Below are 18,643 nucleotides of genomic sequence, written 5' to 3'. Positions count from 1 at the left end.
TCCAGGCCCTGGAGAGATGGCTTAGCGGTTAAGGCATTTGCCTGAAAAGCCAAAGGACCTTGGTTTGATTTCCCAGGACCCATGTAAGGCAGATGCACAAGGGGCTGCATCAATCTGGAGTTCATTTGCAGTGGCTGGATGCCCTGACACACACCCATTCTCTCTTTCTCTCTCTCTCTCTCTGCCTGTCTCTCTCTCGCATGCCTATTTCTGTATCTCTCTCCCTCTGTCACTCAAATTAATAAATAAAAATAAAAAAGAAATAATTGCAATCCAAAGAGATAGGAGCAATATTACTCAGGAGGATAGAACCAACATCGACATCTACTAAGTGGTTTGTGGGGGACAGTTCATGGAAGGAGTATTCTGGAACACTTAAGCATGACTAGAATTTACTTGGTAGACAAGTAGCGTATTCCTAGTGGAAGCGGTTGTGAAACTAATGAGATATGAGCAACTATGGCATGTTTGGGGTCTATGCCAAGAAATTGCTGATTGATACATGAAAGGGAAATCTGTTAATGGCATTGGGATAGGTTGATTATTTTGCAAATTTTGTCGTATAGCCATAGTATAGTTTGTATGAACTATTACATATTTCTAGTTCTCTGTGATCAGTATGTGATCAGTATTTTGGCTGGGTGGTGTTAGGAGTCATATTTATACTTCAAAAGTAAATATACAATATATTAGTGTTTAATAAACACTGAATTTGATGTGAGAAGAGCTGGATTCTTGTTTTCTTTTATCTCAGCAGCCATTACTGAGCTAAATCATAGAACAAACTTGCTTATCATTAGTAAAGTAGGAACTTTAATAATACTGTGTTGCCTAAGCTGGGGTCTGGCTAAACAGGAGAATCAAAAAGGAAGAATTGACTTTAATATCCTGAGGAAAGAAAGTGGTTAAGAATGTATTTTACTGCAACCAACAACTGTTACCTGTACTGGATAAGGAAAATAATGGCAAGTAGGGTATTTGGATATGAAAATTAAAACAAGTAGGGTATGCAGATCCTAAGAAGAGAGCTGCCCCAACATACCTCAAAAGGGGCCCAACTGAAACTAAGGACAACTGGCGAAATAAGCAAGGGTGGTGTTTTCCTGTGAACCGGATACCAGCACAAAGGGGAAGGAGATCAATGCAGAGAAAAATCAACTCCTACCAAATCAGAGAGCCAAAGCCTCAGAGGCCCCCAACACCTCAGCACTGAAGCAGACCAAAAATGAACCCAACATGGCTCAGGGAAATCTTGCGGAAGAGGGGGCGGAAAGAATGTCAGAGTTACATGTTGGGTCATGATTTGCAGAGACATTTATCATACTAATAACTGGGGGCTAACTCCACAATGCACGACCCATTTTCATTAACAAGGAGGGTTAATGGGAGGGGGTAGAAAAAAAAAAAAACAAGTAGGGTATTTGGATATGAAAATTTAGGTTGAAAGTAACTGACAAATGGGGACATTCTTAATCCCTTTCTTATCAAATAGTCTTACCTTCCTTTGTGTCATTGGGTTTTAATTTAGTTCATTTTTTGTATTTTCAGACTAACATAAAGAGTTAAGCTTATAAATGTTTTAGCATGCATATCCTAGCTCCCTCCATATTCTCATTGTAAATATTAAATGGTAATTGATTCAATATTTAGGTTAGTAAAATATGTATATTTCGTAGTCAACTTAGAATAATTAATATGTCAAGTAGTCCAAATTACTCATGTGCTGTTCTCTATCATTTGTGTTGCTATGTAGTTAAATAATATGAATTTTGTTCTAGTCTAGGTATGGGAGAAGTTTCTTGCTCATTTAGTTAGCATGTGGAGGTTATGAAATTCTACTTCCAGCAGCCTTCTTTGTCATTTTTTTCCTAATCCAGTGCAGATAGCAGTTATTCATTGCAACAAAAGACATCCTTTCTTTCCTTTTTTTCCATCTTCCCAGTCAGATTGAATGGCAATACAATTGAAATTTGACAATTCCCTGAAATATGAACTTCTAAATTATAGGAATATGAGTGATTGCTCTTAATATAAATACCCTAATCAACCCTTCTTTAGACTTTGGGACCTTAAAGATAAGTCATCCATAGATATTTAAATAGTACAGAAAACTCTAGTAACCCTTGCTCTGAGATATCTTAAATTCATCAGAATAGAGTGTTGTAGTGAAGGAGATTGGATAATTATATTTAAAATGGAATACACGGTTCGTTAGATTAACAGACCTGTCATCACAATCACCAGTATTACCGGACACTTACTTATGAACTTCAGGTGTCAGTCCTTCTAATTCCTTTTCTCATTTTACAATCTTGAGGTGAACTGGTTATTTGAACTTGGATAAAATATCTATTATAGTAAAATATCATGTAATTTTTTTTTCCTGCCAAGCCTAAAGCAAATACTGTGGTAGTTGTTCTTTGTGGTAGGTGTTCTGTGTGTGATTGGGTGAGTGTGTGTGTGTGTGTGTGTGTGTGTGTGTGTGTGTGTATGCCAAAATGTGCTTGTGGAGGTCAGAGGACTATTTTTGGGTCAGTCCTCTCCTTCCACCTTGCTTGAGTTTAATATTATCTCTGTCTCTGACTCTCTCTTCCTTTCTCTTTCATTATTACTGTTATTGTTTGCTGGGCTCTCCAGGCTACCTGGTCCAAGAGCTTCTAAGCTCCCAGGAAATTCTCTGTCTGCCTCTTGTTTTGCAGTCAGCATGCTGGGATTACAGAAGCCCATCACAGCTTCTTATTTTTATGGCTTTTACATGGGGTTTGGTCATCGAACTTGGATACTCAGGCTTAAGAACCAAGGACTTTATTCACTGAGACATCTCCCCAGTCCCAGTCATTCTGTTTTCTACAAAACTAAATGAGTAAATGGTCTGGCTTATTATATCTATTTTTAAGTACATGCTGCCACTAATGCAGAGTTTAAAAGCATTCTTCTGAAGGCAAATTAAATCATTTTTATGTCCTCCTAAATGCTACTGTATATTGAAGATTACTTGAGAAGATGTGGTGCATTTTCAAAGTCATTTTTTTCTGCATTTGGTTTTTGATTATTTTTCCCTTAAGAATTAGTGGAAACTGGTCAGATTTTCATCTCATTAAAAAAGAAGGGAAGATAGATAGCATTATCCAGCAAATCTTTTCTGTTGTTTTTGTGGGAATGCTTAAGTCATTGAGAATACATTTTTACTATTAACTACCCTTTGAAATTATTAGCAAAATCCTCTTAAGTCATTTTAACATAAAACCATTGAATATGATGAAAAGATTTTTTATTGTGTACATAAATGAAAGCATCATGGGTTTTGAATCATTACATAAATCTAAGATATTGTGCAGACATAAAAAGGGTAAGACAAAGCTGAATACTAAATGACAAAAACCAATAAAAGCTTGATTGCATACTGAGTGTCTGACACTGAGTGTAATAGGATGAGGTTCCATTAGTGAGAACACTAAATATTCACACCTAAGAACACATTTCTCAGATGCACCTTCTTACTCCATATTAATCTCCCAGCAAACATTATTATTGCTCTGGAAATAACACTTTCTTCTTAGATTTTCTCCTTTAATAGCACATCCTTGGAGATTCTAAATGTAAATCAAATCGCCTACCTTTATCCTGAACTCTTTCTGTGGTCCTCACAAATTCTTTCAGTTTATTGTATGCTTTTAGGTGATTTCTTTCAGTTTACTGCTAGTAGTAAAACACAGTCACTGTTTTCCTTAACTTATAGCTCTATGTGTTCCAAAGCTCACTTGTCCATCTTTCAGTCATTCTGTTGGCATCCCTTTCTCGTCAGTTCTCTTTAATCACTGATACATATCAATGCAGAGCTGTTCATGAGTATGAGTCCATCTCTTTTTACAGTTTCATCTATTTGCCTTTTGAGGCTTGGGAATGGTGACAGAAGTTATTAAAATGAGTGCATAATGTGAATGCTGGTAATGTGGGCTTTCTTGGGCTCACTGGTCCTCATGCTCCTTCTCACTATTCTCTTTTACATATTGGCCTAGGAGCAAAGTGGTTTCTTGGACATTTTATGCTAAACATTAGGAATAATGCACAATACCTGTAATGGAGGAATGTTAAGAAAAAATATATATATATAAAGTCAAAGTTACTATGGAAGACATCACAGAAAAGAGTAGAGTTTGAGCTAAAACTAGAAAGATGGGTGAATTCAGAAAAAGATGACCAGTGAAAAGATGTTGGGTAAGGATGACCTAGTAGGTAAAGGTGAGAGAACAAAGCTGGCTTGTGTGATATAGACTGGTAAGTTGCTCTACAGAATACCATTATAGTAACTGGCAGAGCAGGTTAGCCAGTGTGTGGTGTGTTCTTGGTATTGTGATTGGTTGCTTGATTAATTACCTGGTTGATCTACTTATCCAACAACTGGTTTCTCATAGTGCACGGGATGAAATACAAGCCTCTTAACTGCCGTGTGTTCTCTTTTGATATGTGGTTTCTGCATACTTTTAAATCCACTCTCCTCAACACTACCTGCCAGTCCTACCAAACTCTATCTAGCTATGTTGTCCCCAAACACGTACTTGCTAAACCTCTGTATCTCTATGAGACTCCCTCTTCTAGAGCTAAGTTAATGACTTTTTCATTCTGCAGCCTCTGTTGCAGCAAGATTTCCATATTCCATTCTTTTCTGCTGCTGTAAGATCCTTGCCCTAAACTACTAAAATTTCTAGAGCACATTTTGTCCTGTCAGAGTACTTACCTCTTTGCTTCCACCAGAAACTTTCTGAGAACAAGAGAATTTTGTATTGTTCATTTTTATATTTCAATTTTACATTTGGGTTTTTCAAGGTAGGGTCTCACTCTAACCTAGGCTGACCTGAAATTCACTATGTAGTCCCAGGATGGCTTCAAAGTCACAAATATCCTCATACCTCTGCCTCCTGATGCTGGGAATAAAGGCATTTGCCACCATGCCTGGCTCAATTTTATTCCAAACACAAAATATGTGGTTTTGTTTTTAATATGTGCTGTCTACTTAATTTATATCTCAGGTAGTTTTGTTTAAAAAGAGCAATCTAGAAGCATTATGATTGGTGATTAAAGATGGGAGATGTGGGGTGGAGAGATGGCTTAGCTGTTAGGATGCTTGCACATGAAGCCTAAGGACCCATGTTCGACTCTCCAGATCCCACATGAGTCAGATGCACAAGGTGACACAAGTATGAAAGGTCTCACCTGTGCACTTGGTGGTGAAAGCGTCTGGAGTTTGATTGCAATTGCTGGAGGCCCTGGCATGCCAATTCTCTCTGTCTCTGTCTGTTTCTTTCTTTATCGCTCTTACACTCTCTCTCAGAAAAAAAAAAAGATGAGAGATTCATGAATACCAGATACATGTTGAAGTAGCTTATTTATTAGAAGGGGTTTAGATTCCTGGAAAATAGATAAAGGAAAAAATGGTAAGATTAAATGGCTATCTTCTGTGGGGAAAGAAGAAGAAAATGTCAAGGATGAAAAATATTTAGTATAATAGGAGAAATAACAGGAGAATGACCTTTGCAAAAAATGAGGTATCTTTCAGGTAAATATATTTTCCTAAGTCAGACTTCCTAGTGCAGTATTTGTGTCATCCTACCTCTGCAAAAATGAACACTTTGTTTCTGTTCAGTTTCCTGGAACCAAGCTCAGAATTCATGTGGTTCTCATTTTCCAAACTGATCAGGAGTTTTGATATGAAATATAAATAGTTCAACCACGGTGACTATAATTTCTTATCAAGTACATAGTCTTTTGAATAGAAAAGACTTGTTTCTCCTTTTGGGAGCTAAAGCCAATGCTATACCAGGCAGATACACTGGGGTGCGCTACTGTGTAGCAGAGCCTAGCTGTGCATCACAGCTCTTAACTTTAAAACTCCAGAGAATTTGATGAGAGAGGGATCCACAAGAACATGACAAATGATGAGAGTTCAAACCTTAAGAGAAAAATGGGCTTACTGGTAAGAGACCTTTCTTTTCCTTTCTTTACTACTGCTACTTAGTCATTAAAATAGGAAGCCTGTTATTTTGAGATGTGGCTGTGAAGCGGTATACAAAAATCAATTTTATATGTATTGTAGAATCCAGGAGACATATTGGTAACCATGTAAAAATCATAGGGAGCTTGTATAAAGCTTGATATTTTTATCAAAACCTCTAAGGAAATTTTATTTTACTTCAGACAGTAGAATGGATTTATTCATGTACCTTAAATGTAATACAGGTTAAGAAATATGTTATATATTTTAAAAGTTAAAATAAAGAACAGTGACTTGTGTAGCAATATTTAATTTCGCTCAGTTACCAGAAGGTGGCACACCAGATTCTTCTTACATACACAAAGAAAAGAAATAATATTAATAGGAATAACCTGTATTTAAAGATATTTAATGTATTATAAGCAAAATAATATAATTGTCATTTCTTGACAGGGTTTAATACTAAAACATGATAAATGTGAATTTAACCTATTGTAACTTTTTATTTTTCAACAGTATCTATATAGCATTTGAAAAGTATTGCCATTAAGGAGATGCTGTCCTAAATTTATCCTTTTCAAAAAGAAATAAAATACTCCCTGAACACCTTTTTTTTTCCCCTAGGAAGTAATTAGGTTTCAGAAAATATTTTGGATAAGGTCTTTGTCAAGGTCTTTCTAAAGATACTCGTAGACTGTGACTTTGATTTAGTTATGACTTTAATAATGACCCAGTGCTTGTGAGATGACCCAGAAAAAAATCCTGACAATTTATTTTGAAGTAAACAATAGGTGAAGCTGATGTTTACTTTCTGTAAGTTAATAACATCAGTGAAATAAATGCAAATCAATTATACATTGTATCCAAGCTCCTGAGACATCTACCAGCATAGTGTAATTTTCCTGAGAGTTTCCTATAGACAGCACATACTGCAGTGCTTCTGTAGTAGTCTCTATTTTTAAAACTGTATTCCTGAGGCACTAGCAGGAGTATATCTGTCCAATGTTGTCTTTTAGTGTATTAGCCCAAAGGAGCTAGCTGTATGACAAAACTTCTTTGTTAGGAGATAGCACATCTATTTCTATGTTCTTATTAATTACAAGCAGTGTGGAAATAAGAAAAATGGTAGTAAATGAACCTAGGAGAGCATTAGCCATCTGTTCTGTGAAAGCTTGGAACGTGTGTCATTTGCTTTCAGGTTTTTATGGCCAAGCAGCCCGTCAGCAAAGAACTGACCTTTAGGCTTAAAAAGCTAGAAAATGCAAATCATTCTAAGGGCCAAATGTATATTTACTGGAAAAATGCTTCCTTGTGCTTAGATTTGGTTCGTCTTGTAGATCAGGTGCAAATTAATGTTTTTAATGTCAGTCTTTATTGTAGAGTTTCTGAAATGTTAAGAAAGCTTCTAAAAACAAATGAACTCTAATGAATTTTCAGGTAATATTTCATAAAGTTAATTTAAATAGCTTTAAATTGTTCTGTGTGCCCTTAACTGTTCATGATTTATAAATATGGCTTATAAATTTATATCTAAAATACTTTCAGGTTATGGATTGAGAAATTTAAACCAAACACAGTAAAGCCATAATTAATCTGATTTTTTTTTTTTTTACACTCCACTTTCAGGAGACGGAGGCAATTGTCTTTAAAACAAGCCGATTTCAAGGATATATTCAAAAAATCAACTTCAGGGTATGTCCAAGGGTCTACATTTTCCTGTACTTACTATCTTTGAATGAGAATTTATTTTCCTAAGAGAGAGACCCTGAAGTATTAGAAAGCATTCAAATATCAAGTAAACTTTCCTTGATGCCCAGTGTACTATGTTTATTAAGAAATTTGTCAAAAACCTCTCATATCACTGTACTTTGCTTTGTATTGTCCACTGTACTTTAAAAAAACTTAGATTCATTTGACATTCATATAATTTCTGTGAGATAAATAGGGAATGTAACATTTCCTGTAGTTTATAGATGAGGACAACCAACACTGTAGATCATTAAGCTAATTAGTGACAGAGCTGCAACCAGACCATAGGTCCCTTAGTCTGTTCTCTGTTGTGTTCTTCCTCATGGACAGTGTTTGAACCAAGTTTTGAACTCCTAAACCTGTACTGTACAATCAATATAATTTGTTTTCTAATTCATGGACCTCCTTATTTTCCACTTTGCATCTGTCTGCCTGCCTCTGGGCTTATTTGTCTGTCAGCTGAACACCTTCCTTTCAGATTCTCACACCTGGAAGGATCTGAAGTATGAGAGGGCAAGGTAGTGATTGTGGCCATTTTCATTTGATAACTGGTGGTGAATAGCCAATTCTGATGTTAAAAGGAAGAGCAATGACTGAGAGACTAAACAGAATGTCACTGTATCACATTTGTTCTATAATCTACACATTCAAATGTGGGATCTGCATAGGAGAGGCAACCCCTTCCCCAAGCTCCTGCAAACAATCCTAATCAAACTCAGTGAGATAACACACAAGTGAGGGGAGGGAATCCCTGTGAAGAAGGGGTTCAGTCAGAAGAAGTGGAAGGGGAAAAGAAAAGATAATAGGAGCTGATTATGATTAAAATAATACATGTATAAAATTGTCAGTAAAAATAAAATGAAAAAAGTGTTGCTATAACTCTGGTATCTTGTGTAGGCTTTAAAGTAGTCCTTCCCCAAGTCTAATAGCCCTGTTTTGATAGAGTGCTGCTTTAAAATGCTAGTATGGGTCCCCACCTCCACTCATTGACTTTATTTATTTATTTATTTATTTATTTATTTATTTATAGGTGATATTTGAGGGCATTTGACTTAAATGTTTAAAACTTTTCTCTTATCTATTGACTCCCACAGAGCCAAGAGAAGAGTGTCTTTCCTTTGCAGCAGCTATGTTCATGTGAGAGCATGTCAACTAGAGTGGTGGGTGAAGGGCCAGGCAAGGACTAGGAATGAAAGATGGTGCACATTTCTGTATCTGAAGCATATTGCAATAGCCTTTGTACATTTTAAAGGCTGTGAAGTATTTTAGAAAACTTAGTTTTTGTTAGTATTGAAGAAGGTACAGGGCAAAGAATTTTCCATGAAAAGACAAAAAACAAGTTTTGCTCTTTTGATAACTTCTTCCAAATGTTTTTACTTTAACATGATTTAAAAAAAAAAGTCTCTAAAATTAAGCTATCTAGGATACTGTAATCAAGGTGTTACTGTGTCAAGATATTCTCATTTGGGTTTTTCTCGTGATTTTACAATGTCTCCAATTAGATTGTAAGCAACTTGCAGCCAAGATACACGAACTCTTTCTTATATTTGTAAAATCTAGCAAAGTTGTAAGTGGTTAATACTGCTTGATGACTGAACTAATTTTGCATGCAGCTTCTCTCAATGAGTTTGGGGTGAAGCATAGTTAACTGATTGCTTTTGATACATGGGACATATATAGGATTCATACTACATTGTTCATAATGGCTAAGATACTAAAGAGGCCTCAGCTGAAACATGTAGTTCAGATGACATATGAGAGAGCATGGTACTAGTTAATACATTTTCTAACACTTTCTGCTTAGAATATAAGTTTAAACCCAGTCTTGCTACTTCATCTCCCATTTAGAATACGAATTTTACTGTTCTCAACTTTACAGACATAAGTCAGAAAAATAAGTGTATCTGGAAACCAACGCACAAATATTTTTGCTTAATATCTAAACAATATCATATCAATTTAAACAAAATAGCTAAGCTCTGTAATGGAAAACTGATTAAAAATCCTTAGTAGTTTCTTGTATGAAGATCAAGCCAAATAAGGAATGAATAAATAAATACATACTAGCCAAAGGGAAAATATATTTCACTGAAGTGTTAGTAGCTTCAGAATTCCATGCAAACTGATTATATAAATCATATATATAAGAAGCAATTCTTAATATGTTAGTTGATATAGACAGACTTAAAATACAATTAACAAACCCAAAATTAAATTGCCTTTAGCTTAAACCTAGGGTCAATCTAGAAGATGGATTATGTTTTTATTTAAAATTGTGTTTACTTTAGTTAATAATAGGGTGTAAGATAAAGGAAAAGAAATGGTTTACCTCCACCATTGAAATGCCATTGAATTCAAATAATAAAGTCAGACATAACAAAAATGCCTTTGTTAGGTTGCAACAAATGAACACTTTTTAAATACAAGTGTGATTTAAATTAAATTGCTGTTTGCAGGAACATAATATTAAATTATGAAAGTATCATCTAGCTCCTGCAATTTAGACTAGGCACCATATATTTGACACATTTCTGTAAAATGTTTATACATACTTTACCTATTGTGGAGAACTCAGAATCTCAACGAAAATGCTAAATTAGAAAATGAGAAAGATTTATAATAGTGGAGTAAATATAACCATTGACTAAGTGGTGGAGTCTGTTGTGTATTTCTATAGTAGGCAAATGCTGTGACTGGGAACTGCCCCTTTAAGATAAATGTTGGGTTTGATGTTATAACAATGGACAACTAGGTTCAAGTTTAGAATTGCTTTTAAATGTAAGGTTTTTTTTTTATCATTCATTATACATTTGAACCTTTTATATTCATTTACTTAATCACTTCTCTATTTAAAGTCCTGATCTTTCTATGTAGCCAAGCCAGCCTCAAGCTCACAATCCTCTTGTCTCAGGTTCCCAAAGGTTAAGATTATAGGGATGTGCTCAGATAAACCTATTATTGTTTGATAGTAATGGTTGTCATTGATATGTGTACAAAATTACTCTGGATTTTTCTGGAAATGGTTAAAGAAAACAACAGCATGAGTATGTATGGGTCATTTTAGTAGAAATTTTACATACTGATATATAATCTTTTTTTAAGTTTTTCGAGGTAGGGTCTCACTCTGGCTCAGACTGACCTGATAGTCTCAGGGTGGCCTTGAACTCACAGCCATCCTTCTACCTCTGCCTCCCGAGTGCTGGGATTAAAGGTTTGTGCCACCACACCTGGCTTAATCTTAATGAATCATTAGGATTAATTTTCCATGAAAGAGTTTTACTGCTGGTTATTGAAACATTGTTGTGGTTACACTGGAAGTATTTTTTTAAATTATTTATTTATTTATTTGAGAGCGACAGACATAGAGAGAAAGACAGATAGAGGGAGAGAGAGAGAATGGGTGTGCCAGGGCTTCCAGCCTCTGCAAACGAACTCCAGACGCGTGCGCCCCCTTGTGCATCTGGCTAACGTGGGACCTGGGGAACTGAGCCTCGAACTGGGGTCCTTAGGCTTCACAGGCAAGCGCTTAACCACTAAGCCATCTCTCCAGCCCCACTGGAATTATTTGTAATCAAAATTTACAAATGAGAGGGGAAGGGATTGGACAACCAGATTATCTTCTAACTTAAACTTTAGCCATAAAACTGATGTTATGGGGATGTAGTAGCTCTGAATATAAATATATATTTTAAAGTAGTATTATTTCATTAATTTTAATTGGACCAGTGAAGAAAATATGCTATTTGGGAGAACTTTCAGAAACTTAGATTCTAAAAAATGACTGGGTATTTCTAAAATAACATAGAATATACGAAAATGTTGAACTTTAATTGCCATGCTTTTTGTTTGATAAACAAGGTACTTATTATTGACAAGTTTCAACCATCATAGATAAACATTATTAAACCTTGTTTACATTTACCAAAGTAGTGTAAAATTTACAAATATAAGGATCATGGTGCTATGTTTTTTTCATGCAATTTTGTTGGCCTGGCCTTGCTTCCATATTTGGTGATCCAAAACTTTACAAAGTGGAATTTTATTCACTAGAGCCACATTCTTAGCTGTTCTTTCTATTTAATGTATATTTTGTATTTTGCTTTAATTATGTTTGGCTCTATTGGATACTGAATACATGGCCTCCAGCCTGCTAGACAAGTGTTCCATCACAGAGCCATACCCCACTTTGCATTGTGCATTTTGGAATGGATTTTTATTTTGATATATTTTCAGGTATAATGTAAAACACACAAGAAAAGTTAACAATGGATTTTTGCTTAGTTTCCCTAACGTAATTTAAGGAAGGTGCTGAGAGGTGACTAAGCAGATAGTAAGTATTCTTTGAAATGAAAGCAAATTTTTTTCATTAGATAAAATAATTTTAATTGTATATTTTGAATATTTTTTTATTTTTTAAAATTTTTTGTTGTTATTTAATTTATTTTAGAGTGACAGACAGAGAGAGAGAAGCAGAGATAGAGAGAGAGAATGGGCGCGCCAGGGCGTCCAGCCACTGCAAACGAACTCCAGACGCGTGCGCCCCCTTGTGAATCTGGCTAACGTGGGTCCTGGGGAGTCAAGCCTCGAACCAGGGTCCTTAGGCTTCACAGGCAAGCGCTTAACCGCTAAGCCACCTCTCCAGCCCTTGAATATTATTTTTTAATTTTTGTGGTTCTTTTGAAATAGGGTCTCACTCTTGCCCAGGCTGACCTGGAATTCACTATGTAGTCTTGGGTGGCCTTGAACTCATAGTGATCCTCTTACCTCTGCCTCCCAAGTGTTGGGATTAAAGGCATGTACCACCACACCCACTTGAATAAATTTATTTAAAATATACTTACCTTAACCAGGTGATAATCTATGCTGGCTACTTTTTCGTTTCTGTGACAAATAACTTGTGAGTAAATAATTTAGGAGAGAAAGATTTACTTTGGCTTACAGGTTCAGAGGTTAGCTGAATCTGTTGCTGTGGGTTTGAGGCAGAATGACATTATGGGGGACCCTTGATGAGAAAGGACAAAGTGTATCTTTCCAGGACATGCCTCAGTGACATTCTACCTTACTTTCCCCCCTTCCCAAAATAACCTGACTCGTTGGGAACCAGGCCTTCAATAACTGATGAAATAGTGATTTTACACTTAAACTACAACAATATCCATATACATATTTTCATATTAAGGGTTTATAGCCTAAAATCACCAAATTAATTACTCATCTTATGTAAACTGTGATTTTAGTAATAGAAAATTTAGCAATATTTTCAAAATGTTGGGTGTGGTGGTGCATTTCTGTAATTCTAGTGCTGGGGAGTCAGAGACAGAAAGATTCCTGGAGCTGGCCAGCCATCAAGTTAAATGAGTGATGCTATCTCAAAGGAGTTGGACAGTATTCCAGAGGATGACACCAGAGTTTGTCCTCTGGTCTCTACACGCATGTATCTGCATATATACAAACACATATGCACACAGAAAGACCCCACAAAAGATACATTATTTTTTTACTACTACCACACACCCACAACAAACACTGGTTTGGAGTTGTAAGCATTTCTAAGCACATGGGTATATTTAAAACACTGAAGGGTAGGGAACAAAAGAAAGACATAAAATAATACAGGTACTACCAAAGTGGAAAAAGAAGGTAATTCAAGAACTTTTGAATTTTCCATTCTGTGTTATTCCTTTTTTTAATCTTTAGTAAGAGAGTAAGAGTCATTAGCTTCTGTATCTCCAATAATTTGACTTGTCTTTTCATAGTATCTCTGTATTTTTGCCCACTGACCCCTCCCCTGTCTTGACTTCACAACTTCTTTCATCAGGCCCCCAGTTATAAAAGTGTCATGGAAATATCAGGAAGTATTTTGCATTCCACTTCTAGCAACACCAATCAATATATTTCTTTCCTTCTCCTCCCACAATTCTTCTCTTCTTTGGTCCTTTAACTAGTTTTTCCTGCTTTTTCACCATCATAGCTTTTTGCACTATTGTTATATCACTGCCTAATTTAGGACTTATTCGTACTTTGGAGCTGTTAAAGATGGGAAGAGCACTTTCACATTACTTACACAATCATGGAGTGACAACTTCTCTATACTTGCACATAAACATGAACCTGCACAATTGTGTCGTTATAGTCATTGTATTATAAAAGAGATAGGTACTCTGTCAAGGAACAGTCATAGCTACAATAGTGTATATCATCACAGATCTTTTGTGAGACTATAAAAATCTTTGTAGTTCTGTTAAGTAATTTCCATTGTAGAACTTTACAGCACAGTTTTCTCTGAGAAGTCTTTGGGATGTTCTCTTGAGACTTTACAGGGCTATATATGTGAGTATGTAAGAAGAAATTTCATGTATATTTTCTATTAAATTTCACAGGAACAAATAAAGGAGATACGTACACAAGTACATGTAATCTTAATGTAAAAGATACACATGTATTTACGTAGAAAAAGTTGTATTTTTTGAAATAAGGAATTTTTATATTTTAAGAATTTTGATGTGTTATTCAGTTTTTTCTGTTTTAACAGATTTATTAGTCCTACTTGATTGCCATCTCTGTACTTTTTTTTCTGATTGGGAGAACACAAACAGAGCACACAGTCTTGTCTGCACAACATAAAAAAACATTGGTATTCTAGATCAGCCTGAAGAGATACTAGTAAGTTTGGTGATTATACAGTGCATGCTTACACATACTAGGGCTAGTGCTATACTCTTTTCCTGTACCTACCACAGGATTGACCAAAATTTTCACAGAATAGGTAGGTCTGGTCTTTACTGCGATGTTTTTCAGGAACTTTTCACCTTATAGTATAACTGACATAAGCTATTTTTATCTTTCCCCCTGATCATTCTTACCCATGTTCTGGAATTAAGATTGTAGAAGTGGTTTTGACACATGGATACTGCGGGAGTGGAGCTCAGGTGCAAGTTCCTTACCAACTTAACTATCTTCCTACTTACTTTTACAATATTAGTTTTGCTATTATGTCTCTATCAGTATTAATTTCTTCATCATATATGTTACCTGCAAGTATTTTCTCATTCTGTAGGTTATGTTTTCACAGTTTTGGAAATATCCATTGAGGCATAAATTTTAAATTTTGATGAAGCCTGAATCATTTGTTTTAATTTATTGTTGTGCTTTTAATGTAGATGTGTCACTCCCACTTGTGCCGCTGATTGGTCATCATATAGTAGTGATGGTGTCTTAATTTTCTTTTTTCTCTTTTAAATATTTTTATTTGCAAGGGAGGAAGAGCAAGAGAGAGAGAGAGAGAGAGAGAGAGAGAGAGAGAGAGAGAGAGAGAAGGAGAAAGAGAAAGAGAAAGAGAATATGAATGGGTATACCACAGCCTCTAACAACTACAAACTCCAGATGCATACACCACTTTGTGTATCTTGCTTTACATGCATTCTGGGAATTGAACCCAGGTGTTAGGCTTTGCAAGCCATCTCCAGCCTTTCCCTGTTTCTTTAGAATATGTTGATATACTTAATGAATATTGTTAAATTCAGGTAGATAGATATATTTTATAGAACATTCTGACTGAAAAGAGAGACTTTAGAGACTCTAGGGGAAAATCATGAAATAGGAGATTAAGCCATTGTGTATTAACGAGGAATGCAATGTTGGGCCAATTATCTTTTCTGGAGTTCATTTTTTTCATCTCTATAGTAAGAAAGATGTTTTCTAGTTCTTACACTTCTAAAAATGTACTCTTTCTACATTGAAATCTGGGAGAGTCTGTATTGTAGGATTTAGCCTTGGCCAAGAACCATGATTGTCCTTTATTTATTTTATCTCTGAAATACACATTTCACAAGTACTTTAAGTAGTTAATATTCATAAAATGCTTTGGATATACTATCGTCTTAAGTTGTTCTTCTGTCTTATGCACTGATATATAATAGATTCCAAGTATTCTGTACCTTATTTCTTGTGATGTGGCTGAGGGTTCTTAACAGTCTTAACACCTGCCTTTTTATTAAAGTAGAATGACATTTACTTTGCATAAGGTTATATTTAAAATATGTATGCAATTATTTTCTTTTTTATAGATACAAACATTTTTAATTCTGGTATATAATGATAATTATTATACATATTTTTAACTTGAATCTCTTTCAAGGGAGTAAAATCTGATTAATTTAGGTATTACTTGATTTATAATTGGTGGTGATTTTACCTGGTTGAAGGTTATTTCTAAATGACATATGAATAATGTTGTAGTTAAGCACATTAAAATAGTGTAACACATAGTTAGTGGACTATATTTGTACTACAGTGATTGTTTTGAAAACCTTTGTCATAATTGTTTCCTCATGAGAGATTATTACAAATGACATAGCAATTTATTAAGACAAAAACTAGAATTAAATGTAAATGTTCATTGTCAGATATAATAAATTTGCGGTTTTGAGTTTTTATTGGATGCTAACTATGAGGTAGAAGAAAGCAGTCGATTTTTTTTCATTTTGAACAAACATTAAACTTATTGGCATAAAACTAGTATTTAACATCAAATCTCAGAAACCTAAACTGGTAATTGACTTAGAAGACCAATGATTTTGTTTGATTTCTTTGGAGCTTAATGAGATTGTACAAAAAAATCACTTTATTAGAGGAATAACTTGAGGATGTTCACATACGGCTGTGTATCTTAGAAATTTATAAGCTCAAACACTATTTTCTATTCAAAAGTCTTGAGCCATTTCTGTAAGAAGATAAACCTCCATAAACACTGTGTATTTCTGGTTTGACATAGGTTTGAGAGTCATTGTTTTCATAAGGTGAAGCCACACTTGAAATTGCTTCTTTGTAAAAAAAAAATAATAAATCAGAGGCTTAAAATGGTTGAATCTCTTTTCTAAAACAGTCACTTTCCTTACTACATACAACTAATATATTATAGTTTTATATTTTTTGAAACTCACTCTGGAGTGAAGAATTCCACAGCTGTGTGTGTGTGTGTGTGTGTGTGTGTGTGTGTGTGTGTGTGTGTGTGTGTGTATTTCTTCGTTGGGACACTTTTGCTTCATGACATCAAATCTTCCAGTGTAATATTTGTGCTGGTGATTTTTGGTAACCTTTTAAACCTGTTTTTGCAACTAAGATGTTGATGAATATTCATTCATCCAGTTCCTTTAAAACTTTCTGTAAGACAGTTTTTGAAGGAGGTACCTAAAGGAGTTGGATTTATGGTTTAAGGTTTTTGGGTATTGATACATGGTGGATTGAATAAAAATTGCATGTAGTAATGATTGGCATTAGCTTACTATTCATAGTGTTTATGCTTTACAGATATGCATGCATATCTGTGTGAATCACATATACATCTGTGTTTGTATTCCATAATGTCTTTTTGCTTCCATATTGAACTCAGTTTTTTTAAGAAATGCTGTTGTGATTATCTTAGGTAATTTTGTGGTATGTTTCTGATATATTAAATGATGACTTAGAATTTTGAAAGTAGTTTCATATCATAGAAAAATTTTCTCTGTGCTTTTGTAATACACAAGTCCTTTTAAAGGATTAAATCTCAATGTTTAGAAACAGAATAATTTGGAAAGAATTCTTGAAGCCAGCAATTTCAGTTGGAAGTTTATTGTTGGATACAGGCATGAAAGTCAGTACGGGTGCTTTGTGCTTGCAGTTACTGTTTTTCAAAGGTAGTGACTTTTGTGATATTGGCAGTCTGCCTTTATTCAGTTTACACTGAAGGAAACAAGGTAATTCTGGTTTTAGATAGGAGAAGGGTCCTAGAAATGTAGGTGTGTAGGGACAATGACTGCCATATCAGTAGTTATACTTATTCTTCACCCTGTAAATAAGAGAGTTGTACATAATTTCAAAAATAACCTCTTTTCAGTTTTTAGAATTCTAAAGAAAATTTATGACTTTATTTTTGTGTTTTAAACAAAAATGTGAAACACCCAGTCACATTGGGGTTATTTCAAATGCTATTTTCTGGCAGTATTTTAAAACAGTGTAGATGAACCCTTTCTTTGCCATTGCTTTCATAAAATACCTCGAGCTGCCTTTGACATCAGCTTCAGCTTTTGAACGTCTTTGACAGTCGCTAATCCTGAGAGGTTACTGGACCGCTGCTGAGCTGTGGAGTGGTCTCTGCTGGACACCTGCTTGGCCCGCAGTATTGGTCTTTCCTCTAGGCAATTTGTGAGCTGTTTGGGGGCGGGGGAGTAATGAGGAGGGTGAACGGGAGGAGAAAGGGGAGAGAAGGGGAGGGCAGGATTGAATTAGATTGTTGATAGCGTCCCTCTGAGGACTGCTATTAAGAGCTTGGTATTCTGTACTTCTCTTCTGTAGAAGACAGAGTGATATTCGTGTTACCACAGCATGTTGTAAATGTATGAGATTTTTGTCATCCTGGCTTGGAAATCAAAATAGGGAAAGGAGTGCAACTTGAATCAGAAGCTACTAGAAGAACGTGCAGAGTTCTGCAGCAGTTTATGTTTGCTCTGACATTTTGCTTTCTTCTAACTGGAAAACAGAGGAACTGGCATTTTTAAATGGGTTTTTCCCATAATGGCATTCTTGTATTGTGTGGCCAGTGCTTGCACAGGAGGAAAGCAGACTGCTGAATTTAGTCACTGATCTCTATTAGCTGTGGCCTAAGGCTATGCTGAGGTTTATATCCCATTTGTATTGTTGCAGCTCAAAAGAAGAATGTTCAGAGGATGACAAGTGTATTCTGAGTAGGTATGTTGTTTCATTTTTATATGAAACTCATTTATTTTTTCCTGCTGCTATTGGTCAGAAATCAGATTAATAGGTGCAAAATATAATACAGTGCTGCAGTATCCCTGTTAAGGTAGAACAATGGTAGTGCAAGCTGAAAAAAAAACCCACCCTGGCTGCTTTTATTAAATAAAG

At 35.2% G+C, this 18,643-nt stretch overlaps 1 protein-coding gene across 5 annotated transcripts in view; it reads left to right on the top strand.

Annotated features, from left to right (window-relative positions):
* Positions 1-18,643, top strand: part of Klhl13 (kelch like family member 13) — a 188,964-nt gene that overhangs the window by 101,476 nt on the left and 68,845 nt on the right. For 2 of the 5 annotated variants that reach the window (XM_004671471.3, XM_045140696.1), the window contains exon 1: positions 18,100-18,469. The exons of 1 other annotated variant lie outside the window; for it this stretch is intronic. In XM_004671471.3, the coding sequence (XP_004671528.2) occupies positions 18,390-18,469 (80 nt within the window). In that variant the 5' untranslated portion in view covers positions 18,100-18,389. Of the gene's footprint in view, positions 1-5,856; positions 5,975-7,618; positions 7,685-18,099; positions 18,470-18,643 lie in introns of those variants that run through there. 2 more of the 5 variants (XM_004671469.3, XM_045140695.1) reach the window with 2 other exon arrangements.

Source organism: Jaculus jaculus, chromosome X (genome assembly GCF_020740685.1).
Source record: "Jaculus jaculus isolate mJacJac1 chromosome X, mJacJac1.mat.Y.cur, whole genome shotgun sequence".
NCBI classification, from domain to species: domain Eukaryota; kingdom Metazoa; phylum Chordata; class Mammalia; order Rodentia; family Dipodidae; genus Jaculus; species Jaculus jaculus.
The sequence above is the reverse complement of the archived record's forward strand: the minus strand, read 5'-3'. Positions and strand labels throughout refer to the sequence as shown.